This window comes from Procambarus clarkii, chromosome 42, assembly GCF_040958095.1.
Source record: "Procambarus clarkii isolate CNS0578487 chromosome 42, FALCON_Pclarkii_2.0, whole genome shotgun sequence".
Taxonomy (NCBI): domain Eukaryota; kingdom Metazoa; phylum Arthropoda; class Malacostraca; order Decapoda; family Cambaridae; genus Procambarus; species Procambarus clarkii.
In genome coordinates, this window is record NC_091191.1 from 1,616,852 (window position 1) to 1,643,256 (window position 26,405).

At 42.1% G+C, this 26,405-nt stretch overlaps 1 protein-coding gene across 1 annotated transcript; it reads right to left on the reverse strand.

Moving 5' to 3' along the window:
- Nucleotides 1-1,176: 1,176 nt before the first annotated feature.
- On the reverse strand, nt 1,177-23,796 carry LOC123770332 (synaptogyrin). The gene is made up of 5 exons (XM_069339800.1): nt 23,638-23,796; nt 17,484-17,718; nt 16,245-16,378; nt 7,087-7,267; nt 1,177-6,723 (listed from the first exon to the last, which is right to left on the reverse strand). Exons 1-5 carry the CDS (start codon nt 23,737-23,739, stop codon nt 6,698-6,700), a joined length of 678 nt encoding a protein of 225 aa, XP_069195901.1. The 5' UTR covers nt 23,740-23,796; the 3' UTR covers nt 1,177-6,697.
- Nucleotides 23,797-26,405: the final 2,609 nt, after the last annotated feature.

Genomic DNA, 26,405 nt, shown 5'->3' on the forward strand with positions numbered 1-26,405 from the left:
TCCTTAGCAGCAGCGGCAGCACGCTCATTTAGGGACACACCAATATGGCTGGGAACAGAGCAAAACTCCACTGAATCCAGATGGTCGAGATCAAAGTATTTAGTCCACATAGCAGGACCAAATAAGGCGTGGAACGTATTAGCACTGGAAGGAATAGTACGAGTGCTTCTGAGGGGGTTGGTTGGTGCTGAGCACCCCCAGTAAGAGTTGGGGGGGAGGGGTAAACATGCAGTTGTCACAATGAGAGGAGCAGCCACTCCATGTGATGAGGTGGTCACCACTGGGGTGATCAACCCTACCACAGGGATGGAAGGGGAGCATATGGGGGTAGTCGGGAGGGTCAGATGAGCTTGGTCTGAGCCCAATGTAGCAGGGGCTACAGAGCCAGGTCTTCCAACACAGTCCGACTTGGTCGCTCACCCCACGAGTCTGGAAAGTTATAAGAGGATCATTCAGCGGCACAGAAACGAGAAGATAATTTAATTCACAAATAAGCCCCCATACCCACCATGGAGCCACAATTAGAGGATAGAACACCCAACAAGACAAGGCCCCCCCTCCCCTCAGGGGTGCATCGTGAAGGTACTCCCTGCAATCGCCACCTTAACGAACGTTAAGTCTGTCGAGATCGGGTTCAGCAACGAAGGAGAGGATTGACGATAAAAGCATCCCCTTGCTCGAAACATCGGGTACCACAGTTCTATGAGCGAGTGTGCACACCTCCCCAAACATCTGGGCGTCAAAACAGAAGATGTCCAAAAGAAGAATCAAGAATGGCAAAAGATCGGCGGGAAATGACGATTAGAAAGAAGGGGGTGGGGGGAATAGTACATAGGAATAGGAAATAGCATCCAGCATAATTGAAGACTGCGGCAGGAGCATACTGCTTCAAAAGGAAAGACGACTGACCCATGGAGCATCACACCCTGGCAGCCGCCCACCAAGCCCCCTCACGACGACAACAGACTGGCAAGGGATAGGGCATCGTCTGCAAGCCTTTATCAATTTTTTTTTTTAGTGTGTAAATATAAAATTCTCCAGCACCAATAACACACAGGATTCATGGCTGATTCCACAATACTGTATCTCTTTAAAAATAGTTGCAACAAGAGCAGTAAAAACAAGTTATGGATTATCTTGAGCAAATCTTTAATAACAAGGAAAAAAAAAATGTCAAGCACTTTTGGTTTATTGTGTGCATTACAATACATTCCATTATGGATGAAGGTACACACATGAACTCAAATCAAAGTTCACATACACAATATCCGAAAACTAACACAATAAAGGGCCTAGGATAAGTAGAAGTATCAGTCAAGGTACCTGGTACTTTTTTCCATACAGCACAGGTCTTGTGAGCATAAAAAAATTAGATTCGTTGATTCGCAGCACAAGTCCAGAGCTGTAATGATGTACAGTACTGAGCAGTAACTTAAGAGAATCTACACCTTCACAAATCAGTGTAATATGTATTTCCATTAAGATCTGTACAATCTAATCAAATCCAATTTGATTCCTAATTAAAGAACACTTTCACTAAGAAATAACTCGGAAGAGGATGAATGAAAGTATTAAGAGTATACTGTGACAGAACTACATATAACAAGGGTGTGGCCACATTTTTATTTATCCACCTAACTTCACACCACAGGCCTCTAAAAGGAACAAAACCAAAATTAACGTAACGTTACTTTTCCTACCGAATAAATATTATAATAACTACATACAAATAAATAGTTAACTACAAACATTAGGAAAAAACCAACTGTGGAATGTATAGTACTTAACAGCAACAATCATGGGAATACTCAGTCATCAAGGAATGCCTCTATATACATACAAATGTTGACCCTTCATGAACTATACCGTCATTGACATTAAAGAATGCTGAAACTTCATGTCAACGAAGCACAATTAAGTGTTCTTGATATATACCTATATATATATATATATATATTATTTACACATGCAAGTATTAAGGTCCCCAAGTAAAATTTTAGAAACTATTTGCATTTGCCAGATATTCCTTGAAAGCTGACCCATTAACGCTTTCAAACATCCTCACCTAGCCTGGCAACAGTATCTACAGCACTGAATTTTCACTATACACTTAGTATCAGAGATCGCTTGTGTAGTTCCATAGTTCCTAAATTATCTTGTATTCCCATTTTTTAAAGCTATAAACAGTTTTTAAACCAATCTTCTAGCAGTCTACTTTCAATTTCACCATTAGAAAAATGTAATATTACATTGGCTTTTAATGATCAGTAAAATAAACTACAGATAGGCAAAAGTGCAATTTCATTAGGCTACACTCACGAACTCTGAAGATGCAATAAATTTGCTTACATTTATACACCAATAACTAGTTATGACAATAAAGAGAACCTGGCTACTCTGCCTTTTTTCACATAGGTACAACATTTATCAAAAAACTTAAATAAAAATGGCCTTGTCAACAAAATAACAAAGACTTGCGGTGGTTCGATAATACGCAACAATAATACAAGTACCACCATAAGTGTGTTTTCCCAGAGAATGTGTTAGTACTGGTGTAGGCAGTGGAAAATTTGTGAGGTTCATATGAAAATAGATCTTAGCATGGTCATCAGATCTGTTCAAACCCCCTTTTCCATAGTGTTTATTTTTTATATTATCCCTGATAATACAATCTTGCATGTAATCTCTTTATAAACTCCAAGTCTTGGATCATAAAGAGCTCTTTTTGATATGTGGAAGTATGAGAGATAGTGAAACAGCATGTAAAGGATTTTAGCACTTAATGGCAAAAATAATGGCTTTGTGATTAAAATACATAAATATATCCACATTTTTACATTTCTGCTTTAAGGAAAATACATTAATAATATTAATCTGCTTTACCATTCTATATACATAATATATACTTCAAAATATAAAGTTAAATTCCATCATGAAAGTTAAGGAATTAACACTGCCTTCACTTCACATAATTAAGAACAATCAATAATGTACCTAACGCTGTAGGATTGCCATACGACCACGTTCAATATTAATTTTTCCCACGTTGCACCAATGTTTGAATAATTCGACTGGATAAAGAGGCTTTTGACATTTGCCAAAAACTTTGTAGAGAAAAGCAAAAATACAACACAATAAATACTTCAATTTAAATGTCGACATAAAATTGTCCCTCGTTTCCCCTATTATTACAATTTTAGGATTATTTTCTCAAGATTACAAATACTGTATAAAATATTAAAATTCAGATAATCTGAAAGTACAATCTTTTTGTCACTTTTAATAAGGTGACAACTGTAGACTTATATCGTGTAAATAAATTTGATACCACAGGAATATTTGAATATTTTATTGCCAAACCTCTATTTTTTTCAACAATTAAAGAACCCAATGTAAAAACCATATTTTACACACACTAAACAAACATGAGAATTATAAACAAATCATTAATTTTCTATGATGTCAAGACACTTAAGGGTTAACCAATTGACACAGTCCAAGTAGGAAAATCTTGGCTTTATCTTGAAACTGTATACTCATTTCTTACAAAAATATAAAGATAAAAAGGTCATGTTGCTGGCTAGATCTGTATGTAAAATTTTAAACAAACATGTCATAAAATTAAATACTATGTGTAAGTAGATTATGAATATCATAATTCTCTAAAAGAAAAACATAAATCATTGTGCATAATCAAAACAACTTGCCTTGATATTCAAACACGTAAATAATGACGGCAACCCAAACTATACAATCCATGGCTATTTAAAACAGCGCACACTTCCATTATAGAGTACACAGGACTTAATTTTAAAATGCCCGTACAGTAATTATTTGAATCGAAATCGTGTTTCACTCCTTATGTATTGAAGACTTTAGTTTATTATTGCAGGTTATTGGCACATGAGTAAGGGAAAAAGATAAGAGATTCATGACGTGTGTAACAAACATAACATTACCCACCTAAACATACACGAAGTTTATTTTATTCATATACCTGTACTGACCACAATACTCTCCACGATTAAAATGCAATTTACGAATTTATTTTTAAAAGATCATTATTTAATAATGCCGATCTTCTGATAGTGTGACAATTACTTTACATTATCATCATTGATTAAATAAAACTACTTTTTCAAAAGTTATAAAAAAAATAAAATATTACAATTCTCTTAATTACCAGTTCACAATTTCAAGATTTCTTCTACTCCCTCAGCCTGGCCTGTGGTCACACTTCCCTGGTGATGAACTGGAATGTGAGGCCATTTGTCTTCATAGCCTAAAAGACCATATAGCAATCAGAGCCAGGCTGATCTGGCAACTCCAGCAGAAACTTGTCTAGTTCTCTCTTGATAGCTTCCACTGTTCCAGTGGCATTTCTTATATTTGTTTTGACAAGACACAAAGAGTCATACATCTCCTATGTTTCTATTCTATTCTCTAATTATGCTTATGGAACTCCAACTTTTCACTGGTCATTTTATACGTCCTACCAAATCTCTCAAGCACATTATAATTTTATTATGTAGGTTTGGAGCTTAACCTCCAGTTTTTTCTGCATGTATATTACTAGATATACCGCCCACCTTCATTCAAAGGAGTATAGTTTGAGTGCTTCGAGTTCATTCCAGTAGTTTAAATGCTTCATCGATATAATGCATGAACACTTTCCAGATCTGCAATCTCACCAAACTTGTTTCTACAAAGATAATGGTGTCTTGTATCTTTTACACCTTTTAAGTACTGAACTGTAATTGGAATTTATCACAGTTGAAAGTAATTATTTTCTGTTGCCCATTGGAAGACCTTGTTAATACCAAATTGTAATTTTTCTGCATCTTTCCCAAGATAATGTTCATTCTAATTTTGGTATTGTTAGCAAAGGATGACAAGACTGTGGCTTGTATTCCTATCATCTGAGGAAGAGCAACAATACGATAACTGTACACTGGAATTTAGCGTCACACCATACTCGAGCCGACTTTCGTTGGTTAACTGCCATTTTATAATTGTTCGTTTGGAAATTTTTTATAAAATCTGCAAAAATCTGTGTATACAAAACAGTACTGTATATATATTTTGGTTTGTGTATATTGTAATCCTGATAATTTTTGTCGGCAATCAAATCGTTGCAAAATACAAAGATCTTCCTGCCAAAAGTCTTGTTTACCAAGATTGCATAACTCATTCTTTTCCCACTTAAGTTTTTATTATATTTTTTTTTGCCAATTTTTAACTACTTCCCATTTTAGGTGGAACAAAAACTGCAGCAGATTTTAAGTCTACACCTGTCGCGTACCTTTAGACATTTCCTCCGGGTTTTACACTGCCCTTGCTAATGGTACTTTGCACTTTATAACAAAAATTCCAGGAATCTAGCCCAGGAGTCATGTATGTTGTCATTTTTTTTTTTTTTTTGATGGCTGTGGGGTTTATTGTGATATCTAACATCCATCTTTTGCATTGGCAGAGTTTATGTAGTTATAATCATCCACTTTCCTTTAGGCCATTGCTATGATAAACATTCATATTGTTCCTTCAGTATTTTGCTCACTTATTGTCCTCAGTGTACAGTATCTCATCCTGTAATTATGGGCCTCTACTCCCAGAGGCTTTTGATTTGTTCTTTGCACACGTATTTTACTATTTTGTGACTCTCTTTGATGGCTGTTTTTTTTTGTAATTCTAATTCTAGAATGAGTGAGCTCTATTTCTGCAATTTCTCTGAAGGTTTGTCTGCCTTTGTAGGGACATTCGTGTTTAATGTTTTTGTAACCTACCTTCCTCCTGTATAATCACCTGCATTCTCTCTCTCTCTCTCTCTGCCTTGTGTTAGAATTTGAGGGTTCAGTGATGCTCAAAACAAAGTTGAAATCAAATATTATAAAGGAATTTGAATTCCCAACTTAAGTTACATGAAAGACAATATAAGGAACCAAATTTGATGATAATTTAATTCAGCAAGAAAGCAGTGAATAACCAAAGCACAGTATACTGATGTTAGTGATAAGTGAGTTGGTCAAGAAAGCAGAGAATAACCTAAGTACAGTATACTGTACTAATGTACCATAGTAGTGCTGATAGGAATATGTACTAAGGAGTTAACACTGCTACACACACTACCACAACTGTATGCAACTTTTTTGTTGATGATCAAGTAAACACACACTTTTGTAAAGCCTCCTCTTTGCATTAAATAGATGCACACCTCTAGGGCTGCTACAATGCTCATTAAATGTACCATCCCAAGTGTCCGAAATTAAATAATTGTTAAGGCTAAAATTAACAAAATTACTTAGAAAGTCAACATACTACTCGACCAACAACACTTCTAACAGAACAAGAGTTTACCTTCACAAGTTTTCCCATATTAATAAGAGACCTTTCTCTAAAAATTGCGCTAAAGATGAGCGAGGCGAGTTCTCAAGTTAACAAAACTTCTTCTCTTACCTAAGCCTCACCTTTGGTAACATTGTTCCTATTTATCCTACAATCTCAGCTTAACACTGCACAGGGACTGTGTCCTCCCTGACTAGTGACACTTCCTGAATGGCCCAGCCCCCAGGGAAAGCTGGCAAATATCAGGGCAATACTTGGTGGCTACTGGCGGCAGGAGTGTTGGTGCTATCCAGCTGAGCAGTGCTGACTAGTGAAGTTGACCAACTAGCTGAGCCTTAAGACACCCACTTGCAGTCTAATAGGGTGGTGCCTGCTGCATACCTGTATGCCAGAATTGAAGTACTGTAGTAAAAGTAAGCTACTAGCAGTAATAAACTAAAAAATGCAGTAAGCTTGCATCATCTAGGATGTCTTGCAAAAATTGTAAATCAATACTGTACACATATGATAGCAAAAATGACAAGTACTGTACTGTATCATATAGAAAACCATAAGATGTATAGTAAGAAAAGTACTATTAAAGACACCATGGCAAGTTACAATTATTACATTTAAATTATTTTTTAAATGTGGAGTAGTCAAGTTTCCCACTACACATCTTTTAATCACATTGACATTAACCAGACCCTTAAAACTAAGCCTATGATTGGTAGGCAATATTGTCAGAAAGGAAATCCTCATTACCTGACTGAGGTTGCGGTGGCTGGCCAGCAAATGGAGGCTGAGAATAGCCTCCATCAGGATCTGTGGCATCTGGGTAGCTGTTGTATCCACCCATATTGGTGGGATCAGCCTCATAACTTGGGGCAAATGCTTGATCTGATCCCTGCCTGTACCTCAAGAACGCCAAATATGCTGCACCAGCCTAGAAATAAAGGAATTTTCTCATGCATTGCTGATTACAAATGACTTTTGAAAACCTTGTGTTCCTACACTTTGTACCATGTTGTAATGCACACACGACAATATAGTACATGTAGGTACTGTATTCCTTTTTTTAGTAAATATGTAAATTTTAAAAAACTGCCTCCTCTTGCATCATATTTAAATCAGCTAGTAAGTAAGTAATTATCAAAAGAAGGCACCAAACCGGAAGGCTATGTAGCACCGTCAAATGTGCGGAATAATCAGAGGGCGCTAAATATCACCAAGGATGCCAATACGAGAACAAAAACGCATAAGGCAAACGATATCAAAAGTATCAGTCACCAAGAACTCTATCAAGGGACAGGTGACCGCGAGGGGCGGTCGGAAAGCAAGACACACATGCTCTTCCTGGAAGTCAGGACATTCAAGAAGGACATGCACGACTGTAATAGAGACAATGCAATTAGGACGATAAGGAGCAGGGCAGCGCTCCATCAAGTGCCCATGGGTTAAGCGAGTATGGCCAATACGCAACCTCGCCAGAGCCGTTTCTCATCGCTGATGGGAAACGGCGTAGGAGAACGCAGTTTAGGAATGGTAGGAGGACGGCCACGCGGAAACAACATTTAAGAGTACGCAGTTTGTTACTAGTAACAGGCGACCAAGAAGCCTGCCAACGGGTAAGGATGGAGGAATGGATAACCGGGTAAAAGTCGGAATATGGAATACCTTTATGAGAGATGGGACAAGAGCGGACAGCTTCCATGGTGGCAGCATCCGCACGCTTATTTAAAGACACCAATATGGCTGGGAACCCAACAAAACTCAACCGACTTAAATTTACTGTGAACAAGAAACAGCCAATACTGAATCTCGACAACTACTGGATGAACCGGATTGAAGGACCCGAGAGCCATGAGGGCACTACGAGAGTCGACAACAACTACAAAGGAAGACTGACAACAAGAAAGCAGGAGACGAAGAGCATAGAGAATAGCATAAAGCTCCGCTGTGAAGAAGCTAGTCTCCGGAGGTAAGCGACACATATAAGTGCGATCAGGAAAAACAACAGAGTAGCCAACACCTTCCGCAGACTTAGACCCATTGGTGAAGACAGAAACGGAGGAGGGAGAAGATAAGTGCTCAAGGAAAAGGTGTTTTAGAACCGTAGGAGGGGTAAAAGCTTTAGTGACGCGGGTCAAGGAAGTACAAAACTGTGGAAGGGGGACTCTCCACGGGGGCAAAGAAGGAACAACACGAGGAGAAACATTAGAAATACACACTGAAAGAGAATCCTGTAAGCGAGATAACTGGACAGAAAGAGGGAGGTGGTGAAGAGGAGCAGGAACCGCAGGAGGGGTAAAAGTTAAAGCAAGACAGAGGCAAGAGGAAGGATGTTGTAAGGACCGCGCAAGATAGCGAAGACAGTAGCGATCACGGTGGTCCTGGAGAGACAGGAAGCCAGTGTCAGATACAAGCCAAGGACGGGAGTCGAACAAAAGGCACCAGAACCGAGGCGCAACCCAGTATAGTGCAAAGCATCAAGACGGCGAAGAGTACAAGGAGAAGCAGACGAGTAAGCAGGGCAACCATAATCGAGTTTAGACAGGACGAGAGAGGTCCTGTCCTCCATCTGCATCATCCTTTGCAGATGACACAAAAATCAGTATGAAAATTACCTCGGTTGAAGACATTGAAAAACTTCAAGCTGATATTAATAAAGTTTTCGACTGGGCATCAGAAAATAACATGATGTTTAACAGTGATAAATTCCAGGTACTCAGGTACGGTAAAAATGAGGACCTTAAACATAATACAGGGTATAAAACACAATCAAATGTGCCCATAGTAGGAAAACAGCATGTAAAGGATTTGGGAATAATGATGTCTGACGACCTAACGTTTAGGGAGCATAACCAAGCAAATATTGCGACAGCCAGAAAAATGATAGGATGGATTACGAGAACTTTCAAATCCAGGGATCCCATCACAATGGTTGTACTCTTCAAGTCACTTGTGTTGTCCCGTCTTGAGTACTGCTCAGTACTCACTTCCCCCTTCAGAGCAGGAGAGTTTGCTGAAATACAGAGAATACAGAGAGCATATACGGGAATACAGAGAGCATATACGGCAAGCATAGACGCGATAAAGCACCTAAATAAATTATTGGGATCGTCTCAAAGCCCTCCAAATGTACTCACTAGAAAGAAGACGAGAGAGATATCAAATAATATACACCTGGAAGATACTGGAGGGACAAATACCAAATCTACACAGTAAAATAACAACGTACTGGAGTGAACGATATGGGAGAAAATGCAGAATAGAACCAGTGAAGAGCAGAGGTGCCATGGGCACAATCAGAGAACACTTAAAACATCAGAGGTCCACGCTTGTTCAACACCCTCCCAGCAAGCATAAGAAATATTGCCGGAACAACCGTGGACATCTTCAAGAGGAAACTAGATTTATTCCTAAAAGGAGTGCCAGACCAACCGGGCTGTGGTGGGTATGTGGGCCTGCGGGCCGCTCCAAGCAACAGCCTAGTGAACCAAACTCTCACAAGTCAAGTCTGGCCTCCGGCCGGGCTTGGGGAGTAGAAGAACTCCCAGAACCCCATCAACCAGGTATCAACCAGAGGAATGTAAAGCAAGGAGTGCGCGCCTATCCGCTCCCCAAGAAGTATGGGACAATACCCGAAGGAGGGTAAGGGCCTTAGAGCACTCAACACGGAGGTAAGAGATATGGGGAGACCAAGATAAACGAGTGTCAAGGAATAACCCCAAAAGCTTCGCGGAATCTTTGTACTCAAGGGGATGACCATAAAGTGACAAAGTGGGACGAAGAACAACCCGTTTCCGAGTAAAAGTCATGGCACAAGTCTTAGTAGTAGAGAACTTGAAGCCATGATCGGTGGCCCAAGACGACACGGCATCAATCACAAGTTGAAGCCGGCGTTGAAGGAGATGCGAATCATCACCCTGACAGCAAAGGGTAAGATCATCGACATAGAGAGCGGAGAAGACACCTGAAGGAAGAGAGGAAAGAAGACCATTGAGGGCAACCAGAAAAAAGAGTAGTGCTCAGAACACTACCCTGAGGCACACCTTCGAATTGCTGAAGAGAGGCAGAGAGAGCGGTACCAAGCCGCACCCGAAAGGAATGACGAGAGAGGAAGCTGCAGAGAAAGAGGGGGAGATGACCACGAAGGACAAAAGAATGAAGCTGGGATAGAATATGATATCGCCAAGTGGTGTCGTAAGCCTTTTCCAGGTCAAAAAGGATGGCAACAACGGAGGTCTTCGCAGCAAAAGCAGTACGAATATAGACCTCCAAGTTCACCAGAACATCTGTAGAGCTGCGGCACTTGCGGAAACCAAATTGAGAAGGGGAGAGGTGGTTATGGTGTTCCAGGAACCACATCAGACGAACGTTAACCATATGTTCAAAGAGTTGGAAGACAACTTGTGAGGGCAATAGGGCGAAAGTCCTTAGGGGATGTTCCCAGAGACCCTGGTTTGCGAACAGGGAGGACAACGGCATCGAGCCAGTCCTCAGGGACTGACGACTCCCAGATCCGTTATACAGACTCGGTAAATACCGAGACGTGCACGGAGGGAGATGGCGAAGCATCTCATAATGAATGCCATCGGAGCCCGCTGCCGTAGAACCGCAGAGGGCCAGGGCAGAACGAAGTTCAGAGAGAGAAAGAGAAAGAGAGAGAGAGAGAGAGAGAGAGAGAGAGAGAGAGAGAGAGAGAAAGGGATCGTTATAGGGAAGTCGAAGACGAGTGTAGAAATCGAAAGGACGAGATTCAAGGACAGGTTTACGAAGAAGAAAAGACTGGGGAAGATGAAGACCAGAGCTAACAGAAGAAAAGTGGGAACCCAGTTCGGTAGCGACATGCAACGGGTCTGCCACAAGAGTACCACGGAGGTGAAGGACCGGTGAAACATCGGGAACGAACTTGCCCGCTATCTTGTGGATACGCTTCCAGATCTGTGGCAGAGGAGTTTCGGATGTAATGGTAGAGACATAAGATGCCCAACATTCATGTTTAGCCGTACGGATGGCCCTATGGGCCACCGCACTTGCTTTCCGAAAGAAAAGAATCGGCCGTCTGCCGACGGCGGGGTCTCTTCCAGGCTGCACGCTTACAGCGGTCAGCCCGAGCACAGTCTGCATTCCACCAGGGAACACACTTCTGTGGACCCCGAGAGGCAGAGCGAGGAATAGAGCGGAGGGCAGCGTCGAAGACAGTGTCATGAAAAAGGAGAAGAGCGCAAGGGAGAGGCAGAAGGGAGAGGTCAGAGAGAACAGCACTGAGGGTAAATAGGTTCCAGTCCGCTTTAACAAACTGCCACCTAGGTAAGGAGAGGGGAGGGTGAAAAGAGAAAAAGGTAACAAGGATGGGGAAATGGTCACTGCCATGGAGGTCATCAAGAACCTGCCACGTGAAATCTAAGTAGAGAGAAGATGAGCAAAGAGAAAGACCAAGACAGGAAAGGGTGCGAGTCCGAGAGTCCAAATGTGTGGGCTCACCAGAATTCAGAAGTATTGGGGAAGAAGAGAGGATAAATGGTTCAAGAAGGCGACCTCGGGTGTTCATCAAAACATCACCCTAAAGGGAATAATGACAATTGAAATCACCCAGCAGGAGCACAGGCTCCGGCAAGGAGTCCAGTAGGTGTTTCAGATCAGGAAGAGAAAGTGGGACACTCGGGGGGAGATAAATGGAACAAACTGTGTACCATTTCCCCACAAAGATACGAGCAGCAGAACAATAGGGAGGCGAAGGAAAAAGTAAAGGGACAAAGAGAACATCAGAGCAAATCAAGAGAGCAGAAGAATTAGGAGCCCCAGCAACAGCTGGGGGGGGGGGGGGGAAGAGAAAGGAATAGCCACGATAGTGACCAGGACGAGCACCAAGCATCGGCTCCTGGAGACAGACACAAAGGGGCGAAAACCGCGAAATCAGAAGTTGGAGTTCGAGGAAATTGCCGTAATAACCTTGAACGTTCAATTGAAGAATAGACATCGACGAGAAGAGAAAGGACAAGAAGAGAGAACAAGGAAGAAACAAAGGCGAAAGAGCAACATAGCACGTTAAAGAAGATCTGGGTCGGGATCATGGTCAGAAAAGTCAGGGTTAGGGGGCATGGGTAAACTGAGCAAAGACAGAGGGAAGGAAGCGGGAGAACAGACCAGAGGTGGGCGGGCGGTGTCCAGAGGAGGAGGAGGAGGAGGAGGAGGAAGAGGAGTCAACGGAGAGGAGCAGTCAAGGACAACAGCAGGAAGAGGCGGAGTAGAAAGAGGGGAGCGCACCTCAGCAAGGGCAGCAACCGAGAGGGAAGCGGGGGCCAAAGAAACCTCCATAGCAGGAACAGGGGGCGCAACCACCGAAACGGGAGGGGAAGGCGCAATAGAGGCAGTAGTAGGGCCCGAGGAAGAAAGCGAAGCCTTCTTACCCGCCGGGGAGGAGGAAGGAGAGGAGCCAGGCTTACGCTTCTGACTTAAAGAGACCGGTGTCCCCAGCAACTACGTACCGGGCAACGGATTCCAGCTTCTCAACAGGAGAAGCTGAACGAGAGCACACACAACGGCCGTTAGGAGAGTGATGGACATCAGCCCGCACCGACAGGCGGCGGGGAGAGTCAATAAACGGAGGAGAAGGATGGGAAGGAGGATTGGAGGGAGACGAGGAAGAAGACACAGGAGACATGACAGACGGGTAGAAAGAAGGGGAACCCCAGACAGAGGACCAGGAGGGGAACCCTTCGGGACAGAACTCAAAGGAACAGAGGAGGAGACAGTGGGCGTATCAGGGTCCAAGGCCCGGAAACGGTTGCGAGTCCGAGGAAGGTGGGAAGGACAAGGAGAGGAAGAGCGCAACACGTGAGCATAAAAGACATTAGCATAAGGCAGGAGCCGGCGAACCTGGCGCCTCGCCTCAGGAAAAGATAAACGCTCCCGGTGCTTCAAGTTGAGGACGGCTGCCTCAAGTTTGTAATGGACACACACATGGGAGAAGGTAGGATGGGCCTCACCACAGTAGAGGCAGCGAACCTAGGGAGAAGTGCACTCCGACTTAGAGTGACCTTCGCCCCCACACAAAGGACAGAGAGAGAGAATCCCAGAGCAGCGGAGGGCACCATGCCCAAACCTCCAGTACTTGTTACAGAGCCTAGGAGAAGGAATGTACTCCTGGACAGAGCACCTGGCACCAGCAAGAATGACAGAGGATGGAAGGGTCCTACCATCAAAGGTAATCTTCACAACCCGAAGGGGTTGACGCGACGACCACGAGGGGGATGAGTAAACGTGTCCACCTGGAGGACAGAATGGCCCTGGGCATCAAGGATATGCCGAATATCATCGTGGCAGTCCTGCAGATTCCGAACACCGGTCGCAACATGGGGCGGGAGGAGAATAGTGCCAACATTGGCATTCAACTGTGCGTTCTTTGAGACCCGAACAGGGGTCTCGCCAAGGCAGGATAAGGCAGCTAAGCGGGATGCCGCATCCTGAGAAGGAGCAGCAACGACACATGTACCAAGACGAGTGGGGTTGAAGGTAACGGAGGCATCCACGGAATCAACAAGATGTCGATAGAGGGAGAAATTGTCAGGAGGCGCAGAATCAAGAGGGAGGAGATCCAAGTATTTGGCCCACGAAATGGGACCAACAAGGCTTGATAGGCATCAGAACGGGAAGGAATCGAGCGAGTGCGGCCGTGTCGAGGATGGCGTTTAGAACCCCCAGAGTGAGAGGGGTTAAAAGGCGCAGTAGTCACAACTAGAGATTGAGCCGTGCCAGTGGACGAGGTAGTCACCACTGGGGGCTTGGAGCTCGACCCAACCCCAGAGGAGGGAGGGGAGATGAGGGGAGTAGTCAGAGAGGCCAAAGGAGGAGCAAGGTCGAGGCCAAAGGAGGAGCAAGGTCGGGGCCCAATGCAGCGGAGGCTACAGTGCCCGGTCTTCCAACACGGACCGACTCGGGGGCTTGGTCGCCCACCCCACAAGCCTGAGAAGGTAAAGGAGGAACAGAATACAACATAGGTACAAAAAAGAAACATTCATTCATGAATGAGCCTCCACACCCACCATGGAGCCACAATTAGAGGCAAGACACCCAACAAGAAGCTATCGCCGATCACAACAGGGGCCTCCTAGGGGTGCGTCGTGAATATACACCCCCACAAACGCCACCTTAAGAACCGTCAGTCCATCGAGATCGGGTTCAGTGACGAAAGGGGGATTGACAATAAAATGTTCCCCTCGCTCTCGAAGTTGGGTACTACAGTTCTACGGGTGCAAGAGTATGCCTCCTCAAGCACCCGGGCGTCAAAATAGAAGAAGTCCAAAGGAATAACCAAAACAAGCAAAAGGTCGGCAGAAAATGACAAGCAGATAGGAGAAGAGGGGGAAGAAAAACGAAACAGTAGGAAAAGGAAAAGTTGTTCAGCACAATTTGAGAGGACAGCAGCAGGAGCACAAGGCTACAAAAGGACAGAGGACTGTCCCAAGGAGCATCACACTCTGGCAGCCGCCCACAAAGCCCCCCCCTCACGGCATCAACGAGCTGAACGGGGATGGGGGAAGACTGAGAATAGCCTCCTCCAGTGCATTGCCTTAATTGAGGTGGCTCTTCTCAGTCTTGACTGTTAAGGTGCTTGACTCTAGCCATACTATCTCTTATGGCTTCTCAAGGTGTATTCCTAAATATGGCTCACACCTGCAGTGTGTCTTTGTCAAATAGGAACATAGGAAGTGGATGAAATCTCCTTTGTTTGGTTACATGACCCCTTTTAGTTTTCCCAGGTGGACCTCAACCTATTTGTATGGAACCCTATGGCAACCTGTGTTTGTGGCTCTATTCCCCAATTAGATTATCTCTTCCAAAAACTATACCTGATCCCTCACATCTGATATTGTTGCCAGTTTAGTCGAAGTTTTCCTAGACTACATGAATTTGCTCATTTCCATTTGGCAGAAGTTTGGCCCTAGTATCAGGCACTTCTCTTTGTTACCCCAATCTGTTCCCTTACCTGACTTCCCTTCTCATACAACAAACTTATTGTGAAAAACTCTCCCAGGCTTTCTGCCAATGCATGCATGCAGTATCAAGTTTCTAAGGCAAATTTACCACTACCTGCATGGGAGACAGGTGGTGGCGATTCATTTTGTATTTCTGCAGGCAAAATAAGCTGGCATCATGGGCTCTTCAGAGATATTTGCCTGGCACACTGTCAATCTTTCTCCATGTCAGTTCCTTGTACCATATTTTGTTCTTCCTGACTTGGCTATTTAATGATTGCCATTTCATGCCTAAGACTATGGTGTTCTATCAAGTGACTCTGCCAGAACCTTTTGTCTTCCACTTTTGTTTGAATTTCTCCTTACCTCTTTTTTTAACATTATCATGAATGTCAATCCTTCTTAGGGATCTAATCACCAGTAGTACCCTTGTACTACTCTCTCCCTATATTATTACATGGGCATAATACAGATACCAAATTCATCAACTAAAGAATTCCTACATGTAATAAATTTAAAGTATGTTAATGTTTTTATAACTATAATATTTGCAAAGAATATTAATTGTATGCAACTTGAAAATACTGCATTAAAATAATTGTATTAAATAATACTTTCATATCTAAAACAAATTCTTCAAATACAATGTTGCAAACACTTTTGGAAATATTACTTTCAATCTAAGGGTCAATATCCATCCATTAAAAAAAATGCAATTATTGTACCACGAACTAATAAAATGCAAAAGGTATAAAGAGGAACAATAATAATGTAAAAACCATGGAGCATAGCATTGCATGTACAGTTCAGAAATACAACTCCATACAACATGACATATCTACCCAGACACCTACAAGCGATCTACTTCAAGATTACTCTTCATCAATTTATATTAAGACTTACTCAAGTACTCATGCTTGGAAGTATGTGATATCTTACCCAGGGGAAGATTGAAAAGAAGCTGAAGGCAATGGCTGCTTGCATGTTGTTGACCCCATATAGAGGAGTTCTAGCATTACTCCACTGGTTAGTCAAATAACAGAAGCCAATGAAGTACAGGAAAGACCAAAGAGCTGAAAATATTAACATTTTAACAGATTTTGGTACAGACTAAAACTAAATTTGTGATGCAGAATATCACTGGGATAAAATGCCATTAACTTGTTAAATTTACCAATCTGAAACATTACATATGGCCACTGAGCCAGCATAAAATTTCCCATATTTAAGATAATTTACCATTGCCTAAAACATAAGATATGACTTTCTCCTTCCTTCCCTGCTTAAGAAAGAATGCTGTACAATAGCAATTAACCCCTGCACTGCGCACCTTTTAAAATAACATTACCATGGCGTGTCCAAAATAAATTATTCCAAAAACAGTATTTTAAATTTTTATATTGTCAATTAGCACCTAGGAAGCATGAAAAATCCAAGTAAAAAGTCTACCTCTTATAGTTTAGCTGTAGTGGTCTGGAGAAGTTTTTTTTTTTAAATGAGGCGAGTTGCAGCATGGGAATAAGTGTCTATTTATTTTCAATGTTTGAATGTATCATATATTTATATGATATGGACGCGAGTCAGTAATTCCTCTGGGCTTCAGTAGTAGTAGTCAGGGAAAGTTGAAAATTCCAGTTTGGCAGCAGGATGCTGCTTCTGGAAACTGTCCTTATTAAGGCTGCTCATAGCCCAGTTGGTAAAGCTACGGCCTCTCACACGTGGGCTCCACGGTTCCAGACCCATACAGTCCAGGTGAATGGAATGTTTATTTCCACCGAAGTGTGGATGTCAATTTACTAGCCACGTGTAGCTACCATTATTACTCTCACAAAACACCATCTAGTCTCCACATGCTGATCAACTCTACAACAATATTGATAGCTGCATTAAGGGTTAAATTTAAAAATGAAGAAAGGCACAGTATTATACAGTATGACTGAAGAAAAAATCATGACTGTGATAGACATACTGTTATGAAGGTCAATGAACATTTGACAAAAATAATTTCAAGAAAATTTTAAGGAAAAAAAGTGTGATCAACAAATGGACACAAAAAAATTCCAGTAATGGCTTAGGATAAGAGGCTGTGGAAGCATAAGGGAAAGTGCTTCATCCAGCAGAGGATTAATACATCATGAAGATGATTATAATGATAATGCTAATACATTTCTAACTCACCGGAGAACCCCATATCTGCCATGACATAACGTTTCCTTGTCTTGACTGATGACATCTGCTCGAAGAAATATTCGCCAACAATAAACCCAATAGATGCAAGGAAGGCAATGACAGAAATCCCAACACCATAGTTACAGGCATTGCTATCGTCATTGTAGAGGCAAAGGGCAGTTCCTGTTTTGTCTTTGATCCAACCTTGTGAGGAGATACATCCAAAGATGACGACAGAAAACAGCTGAAACAAATGTATTATTATTAAGGCAATTTTAATTTTGTATGCATTACATGCTCTGTCTATTCCTAAACAAAAATAAAAATATTCATAGATATTATATTTTACAAGACAATAAATTATATTAAACAAATCAAGCTAAATATTGTACAGTACTGTGTTACGTGAATCCCCTGCATAGCAGTGGAACTCCTTTTTCCCTTCACCTTCAATGCCTCTGCACTGGAAGTCTACATCTACACCAGCCCAGATGAATCATCAGTCCTACCACCTCTCCATACCCCCCAGAGCCTGGCACGGCCTGGTACAACTCAGAAGCAAGCCGGGCGCCTCTGCTAACTGGTAGTTTGCCCCCAAAAACGAGCAGTTAGCCGCCTTCAACTGGCAGTGGTGCAGTTCAACAAAGGCACTGCCAGCCACAACGAGCAGTTTGCTAGTTGATTAGATGTCCACCTTGCGTTGACACCGGATGAGTCATCACCGCTGGACTATAAAAAGGGCGTTGCCTCCCTGGAGAGTCAGTCTTTCAGTGCTCTTGGAACACCTTGGTGTCTCTCACCCTTCGTCTGACTTCAGCCAACGCCGTGTGTCTGATGCCGTGGTGGTATGGTAGCTGTCTTCAGTACACCAATATATCTTAAGCTTTTTATTCATTGCTTAGTTTATTTCTGCATTAATGTCATATTAACTTGTTCACCTTTGCATTACATGATAGCCAAGTATTGTCACGTGTCATTTTTGTTCATTAATATTTCAGCAAATTGTTTTAATTATTTATTTGACGATTTTCATTTGTTTCCACCTGCGACTTACACACTGCAAGGCCAATAGCAGAATTTTTTTTTATTTGTGTGAGGGAGAGCCATACCACCTTGGTTCAGTATAGTTGCGATACCACAACCCGTCACAACTGTATCCCTATATCCTACCAAGGACTACTACTATACAAATTGCCATCCACACTACCGTGCAAACAAACATTCCATTCATCTGGACTGTGTGGGGTCTCGAACCGTGGACCCCACACGCATAAGGTCGCAGCTCTACCAACTGGGCTATGAGTAGTCTATGAGTGACTGATGCAATCCCACAACAGTTGCCCAACTCCTGAGTACATTAGGTGAAAGGAAATGTGTCCAACCGTTTCTGCCCCCACTTATCTTTTGAGGCATTTATCTGAGGCCCACCATCTCTAGTAAGACTGCTCAGAGTTGATAGAGCTACAGCCTCACACACGTGGGGTCCACGGTTCAAGACCCACACAGTCCAGGTGAATGACCTACTATTGTATTTCGTTAAACTATTTTTCACAATGGTTATAAGAACAATCAACATTGTACAAAACAATATACGTGCTTCCAACATGAAGCATACTTTTTGACAATTATCAGAAGGAAACTATTTCCACACAAAAATGAAAAGTAAATTAGTTACCAGTTCTTTCACTACTGACCTACATGGCTCAAAGTATAGGTAACCGTTAGACTACCCCATGTGACATTCACTTACTGATCGTAAGACTACCCAATTTCCAATTGTCCATACATTACTTGGTCGTAAGATCTTTCCAAGTTGCCTGGTTAGAAGAGTCAAGGTGTTCCCTTCAATAGCTAGTGGATTTCATTAGAATACTGTGCCTGATTATGAATTTAATAGACTAATTTCATGGCTTACTAAAATGAGGTGTAGATAATGTGTACATTTGGTAGTCTCCTTGTTTCAATATAGATACAGCCTGCTATACCTAAAACAGTTAAAAGCAACACACTGTACTGACTTGTGATAGATTCATATCAGGGTATATTTCCTGTTGTCAGGAAGAGGAAGAGGTCTCTTCCCCCTAGATTAAACTATTTACCTCCCCCAGGATGCTATCCCACAAATGTAACCTAACTCCTGAGTACAGTACATTAGGTGAAAGGAAATGTGCCCAACCATTTGTCCCAGTTATCTTTTGAGGCATTTATCTGAAGCCCACCATCTCTAGTAAACATATAGTCAACCTTTTCAGCTAGAAGAAATATAGCAAAATCTATTTATTGAACACATTTGATTACTTCAGAGGAAAAAGGAGCCTCAGATTTGGAATGTGATTTTACAATTACATCCCAGTTTTGTTTTGCCAAAAGAACAGCAAGCGTAAATCTGAGGGTGGAACATTGACGCCTACCGTATTTACTGGTGTAAAATACACACCCTCACATAGGACACACCCCTATTTTACAAGGATTTTGTGGAAAAAACTATTTTAGTACGTTTCATCATACATTTATTGAAATATTTTAAAGCGGATTTTGTACCCCAACTCTTACCACCTCTAAGATCAGCTGTATAGTTGTACGTACAGTATATATTTTGGGCAAGAGAATTCCTATACAGGATGTGAAACTTTTAATTTCTGGATGTGATGTTTTATGTTGCCGCATCAAGCCACAAGGGCGGCGCACCATCACAGCGCTCTGGTGTTGTCGTCATTCACTCATTGTAAATGGCCGAGTGGCAGATGAAAGTTGAACATTCCTATCAAATTTATAGGAGCATTTTTTATTTAATGAATAAATGTTTCTTAAAGGTAACACAGTTGTTAAATAATGTCTGACATATCAGGTGTGGGTTTTGTATGATGGGTAAGGTGACGAGATGATGTGAGCTTCCTTCATAATTGCCGATGTATATTGCAAGTAGTTTTCTGTGTGTTTGCGATACGACTAATAACTATGCTCGTTTTCAATATTTTATTATTAGCAACAAATTTTGTGCCTAGCGAACTTACCAGTATGCTCATCTGGCTTCCTAGCCTACGGTGCTTGGTCGCCCATCCGTAATACAGCCGATTAGATGCAGGGCAATTTTTTGATTCATTTAAAAATAAGAAAAAAAAGAGCATCTTATACACCGGCAAATACGGTAATTAAGAGAGTTTACTGTAGTTCACCAAAGAAATTGGAAACTTCTCCGAGACTGTATTTATCAGGTACCAGGGTGGCGCACCACCACAGCGCTCTGATAATTACAGTACTGTACTCCATTTAAAAGTATAAAAAATAGTACTGTATTTAAAAACAAAAATCTGGACGTGTCAACCTGCCAGAAAAATTCTTCGAGCTTTGATTAAACACACACATCTACCACCACTGTACCCGAACAAACCAAATAAGATCATGCCAAGCACAATGCATTTATCCATAGACACAAGAGAGAAAATATTCAGTATCATAATCTAGAAACAGTCAACTACTATTGCAAGTTGTAAACATTTTTAATCAAACAGCATGTTTATAATATAAACATGCTGCTTGAAATGAAGGCTCACGATTCCACATCTCTTGAAAACTAGAGTGAAAGTTCCCCAACTTAACAAAAATAATGTCAATGCTAACTGGCTGTCAAAAAAGCAATGACAAACTGGTTTTCCCCATTGTTGGGGATGGGAAGATCATTTGATGTATTGAGGTTCCTAAGGATCAACCGATCTTCCCCCATGCAGCTGCAACCAACAATACAGTACAGTAATTCCCAATTCCTGGGAACCTATTTACTACTAAGTTAACAGAGGCCTCAAGTGAAAGGAAATATCTGAATGCTGTCAGAAATAAATCTAGGAAAAAAGTTTGTTGGGTTGTATTTAATAATTTTTAAGGGCACAGGTGTAAACAGCAGTTTTCTTTTTTACTAGAATTGCATTAAAAAATGTGAAACAATTTGAGATACTGCATTTGTAGTTACTCCTTACATGTGCAATGGAGGATGTATGCATTACTGTACTCTGTCAGGTTGAGTATGACTGGACGTTTTGCAGTACAGTACAATAAAAGGATGGGAGACTGCACACATACACTCACTCTTGCCTTTGGCTAAGAAAACTATAAAATGCCTAAAAGAGCCGTGTTCCCAACAATGTTAAATATGCAAGTATTGGTAATTAAGCTGCTAATAGTACATTTAAGACATTTAAAGCTAAGACAGTGCTAAACCATACTGGCAATCAGCAAACTGTCACTAATGAGATGGCCAACTCCCTAATCATTTTATACCCCTCTCAAAATATATCGTTTCTAAATATCATAGCACTGACCGAAGCATTTTCACTTGGTTAGCAGAATAATCATCTTAAAAGATAAGCAGTGTCCCCCCCCCCCCTTCCAACTGATGATATCACACTACTGATAATTGTGACACCCTTATAACCTACATTTACCAGAGGGCTGGCTGATTTACCAGATTTATCTAGTGGCCTCAGCTGGGAGAGGGGACAATAAGCCAGCAGCTTATCAAAGATCGCCCCCATTTTTTTTGTAATTTTGTCCCAAATGAATATGTTTAGTTCACAGCATGCAACTGAACACAAATTCCATTGGCTACCTTTGCAAAGACATTCGCCTGAATTTACTAGTGGCCTCGACGAGGACAGGAAGCTGGCAGCTTGTCAAAAGTCCCCCCCACCCCATTTGCCCTAATGATCTTTTCTAAATGTATTTTAAAACCCAACAGTTTTGGCCTTTACAGCTTCGGCGGGTAGACGTTTCCACGGGTTTACAACCCTATGGGTGAAAAAGCATCTCCAAGGTCTTTTTCTTCATCTATGTTGTAAGATGATGATGTAAGATGTTGTGGATGATACCCTGACAGAAGGAATTCCCCTTCAATAATGTTCTCTCATCTCCACATTTCACTTATGCCAATGAGGTCTGGAGTCTCGGCCTCAGCATATGCACACAATGCATCAAATGTATTCACCCCCGGGAACACTACACTTCTGGTATTAGTGTAGAAGCACTTTAAATTTCTTTTGTTGTTCCTATAGGGCTGAGAGATAGCTCCAAAATTCTGTACATTATTATTCTGTTCGTTGTCACTCCGGTTTTGTGCCCATTTGTCTTCAGAGTACGTACGACATCTGGATATGTCGGCTATAGGCCCACTGGCTGCTATGCTATTTGATTATTAATCAGAGAGACATTAGGGCACTAGATTACCGGATACATTGGTTAAATGGTTCACAAGTTCTGACAATGATGTAGAGAAAAACAGTAATGTAGACTTTGTTGAAATTTTGCCTGTAATTGCTGTATAATAAAATGTAATTAAAGTCCTTGCAATATGAAATGTAATCTTGCATAAAATATACTTTCGACTAATTGTTCCAAACTCTGGCACTGGAAAACTGAAATTAAGGAGGAGTCACCACAAACCCAATGGTGACAAAAACTACAATAATTAAATTCTCCATTACAGCTCAACAGAAATTAGTTGACCAATTAGGTGATCCCATTTTGATCAGCCAGTCTGTGGTGTCCAACCTGCACCGAGCCGCCGGACTCGTCCCCCAGGCCGACCCAAGCCTCCCGGCTCCCTCGGCCCCACACCACCCGCAGCCTCTTACGATCACAATTAAATAATATAATGTAATTTCTTTAGCTATTGAAAGCCAATTCGGGTTGGTGTTAGTGTTGAGAGGCTCCCCGGGGCCCGGTAAGCATTGCAACCATAATATTGGAAAATTACCTCTAACTAAAACTTAGGGATTTGCAGTGACGGAGTTAATAGCCTCATCTTGGCGACCCATACGGGGAAATTACCAACTTGCAAAGAGCAAGTTCTCGGGAATCGCTGCAAAAATTGTGAACAAGGAAAAAAAATAATCTATATTCGTCCACCATTTCTGAAGGAAATAATTCCTGCGGCATAGGCAGTCATATGACTATGGCAGGTGGCTAACACTAGGTGAAGGCAGGCTACATAGCACCTGTCACCCAGGGTATAGCGGCCACCAGAGATGTATTTTGGTCAGAGCCGTGCCCTACACACACACAAAAATCAATACAAGCCGATGATGAGGTTTGTGGGGCGTGCTAAGTCCCCCACAGTGACTAGAGCCGCGCCTGTACCGGCCCCCCGTGGCTCCCTCAGGTGATTACGTACCCATGTGACGGCCCTGAGTATGACCTGCGGCCGCTGGAGGAAGGTGAGAGGGTCAAAGGGCGCCCCAGCCTTGCCGCCGCCGTAGACACCCTCCTCCATCATCTCTGCGTCTGCCACTCCGCCTTCCTCCCCGCCCGAGACTCCCACACCTTCTGAAACTCCGCCTCAACCTTTACTCATCACTTATACCTCATTTACGCCATTAATACTAACAATTTATATATATAGTATTCTTTATTTATACTGAATATTTATTGCCAGAGCTACGATGGGGCGTAAATATTAATATTTGGTGATTGTGGATAATATTTGTGGAACAGCAGCAGACGACGCCAGCGGCGCAAGTCTCGGCCCCATGAATCAATTACACTTAATAATCGCTTTTTATGAAACACGAATTGTTCACAGGTGTGTACACCTAGCTCATGATGACAGTGTTTACCAGGTGTAGGCGTGTCATGTGTGCACCACCACCAATAATACACACGCACTACCTATTCATCATATATCTATCAATCACAGTAACTCGGACAACTCACCTAATTTTACCTGTATTTACATGACATTGCAAATACTATATATGTTTTTATATAGTGAGTCTGATATTTGTTTATAGTAGGATATTGTATGACATTTTGTTGCTGAATATCCAGCGACAGTGGATAGGGGTACATAATAAATTAACTAAACCACTGGACCTTATCTCCCAAGTCTAATTAGAATAACTTTATTGAAGATGATATTGTTCATGTGTTTAAAGCCTACATCAGCCTGTGGAAAGCTATTAAAGCAGCAACAACAGTTTACTGACCAACCAGTAAGTTTAGTATATACATTGAGAGCTCTTGATGTTGTTATAGATTCAGCTCGGAACAAGTTCCAAGTAGCACGGGCTATATGGTGAGCCCGTAACATACCTGGCACAGGAGCGGGGCAAGTAGCACGGGCTATGGTGAGCCCGTAACATACCTGGCACAGGAGCGGGGCAAGTAGCACGGGCTATGGTGAGCCCGTAACATACCTGGCACAGGAGCGGGGCAAGTAGCACGGGCTATGGTGAGCCCGTAGTGGGGACTTAATTGGCACAGGAGCGGAGTCAGAGCTGTATATACACCAAGAAACGGGCTACACCTCTCACTATATATAGCCACTGATTAAAAATGGTTTCATCCGTAAAACCTTAATCAAATCTAACTAGTAAAGCCAAGATTTACATACTAATAATAAAATTAATGAAACTGCAAAATTGCAATTGCTCCACATATATCAGGTCCGATATAGTTTACCCGAATTTACCTGAATGCCACTAATACTAGTGGCCTCGACAAGGACAGGATGCCGGCGGCTTGTAAAAAAGACCCCCCCCTCCATTTGCCCTGCTGATCTTTTCCAGCTGAGGGAGTCGGTCGGCCGAGCGGACAGCACGCTGGACTTGTGATCCTGTGGTCCCGGGTTCGATCCCGGGCGCCGGCGAGAAACAATGGGCAGAGTTTCTTTCACCCTATGCCCCTGTTACCTAGCAGTAAAATAGGTACCTGGGTGTTAGTCAGCTGTCACGGGCTGCTTCCTGGGGTGGAGGTCTGGTCGAGGACCGGGCCGCGGGGACACTAAAGCCCCGAAATCATCTCAAGATAGCTATATTTTAAAACCCAACAGAGTTTTGGCATTTACGGCTTCGGTGGGTAGGCGGTTCCATGGGTTTATAATCCTATGGGTGAAAAGTAGTTTATTGTGCATACCATATTCATTTTATGAGTGGGAGTTGTTAGTATGTTCATTTTATGAAAAATGAGTTTTATTTTGCACACCATACATTATGATTGGTTGTTTATTGTGCGCCCTATACTAATTTTGTGAGCGGTAATTTATTGTGCACCCCATACTAATTTTGTGAGCAGTAGTTTATTGTGCTCCCCAAACTAATTCTGTGAGCAGTAGTTTATTGTGCACCCCATACTAATTTTGTGAGCGGTAGTTTATTGTGCTCCCCATACTAATTCTGTGAGCAGTAGTTTATTGTGCACCCCATACTAATTTTGTGAGCGGTAGTTTATTGTGCTCCCCATACTAATTTTGTGAGCGGTAGTTTATTGTGCTCCCCATACTAATTTTGTGAGCGGTAGTTTATTGTGCTCCCCATACTAATTTTGTGAGCGGTAGTTTATTGTGCACCCCATACTAATTTTGTGAGCGGTAGTTTATTGTGCACCCCATACTAATTTTGTGAGCAGTAGTTTATTGTGCACCCCATACTAATTTTGTGAGCGGTAGTTTATTGTGCTCCCAAAAGTAATTCTGTGAGCAGTAGTTTATTGTGTACCCCATACTAATTTTGTGAGCGGTAGTTTATTGTGCACCCCATACTAATTTTGTGAGCAGTAGTTTATTGTGCACCCCATACTAATTTTGTGAGCAGTAGCTTATTGTGCACCCCATACTAATTTTGTGAGCAGTAGTTTATTGTGCACCCCATACTAATTTTGTGAGCGGTAGTTTATTGTGCACCCCATACTAATTTTGTGAGCAGTAGTTTATTGTGCACCCCATACTAATTTTGTGAGCGGTAGTTTATTGTGCACCCCATACTAATTTTGTGAGCGATAGTTTATTGTGCACCCCATACTATTTCTGTGAGCTTAGTTTATTGTGCACCCCATACTATTTCTGTGAGCTTTAGTTTATTGTGCACCCCATACTATTTCTGTAAGCTTAGTTTATTGTGCACCCCATACTATTTCTGTGAGCTTAGTTTATTGTGCACCCCATAC

What these genes read in the sequence shown, in the direction of transcription:
- LOC123770332 (XM_069339800.1), bottom strand. Translation starts at nt 23,739, where the DNA reads ATGATGGAGGAGGGTGTCTACGGCGGCGGCAAGGCTGGGGCGCCCTTT. An exon ending in GGCAGATATGGGGTTCTCCG is followed by an intron (nt 16,379 to 17,483) that starts GTGAGTTAGAAA and finishes TAATATTTTCAG; the next exon opens with CTCTTTGGTCTTTCCTGTAC. An exon ending in TCTTTTCAATCTTCCCCTGG is followed by an intron (nt 7,268 to 16,244) that starts GTAAGATATCAC and finishes CTTTATTTCTAG; the next exon opens with GCTGGTGCAGCATATTTGGC.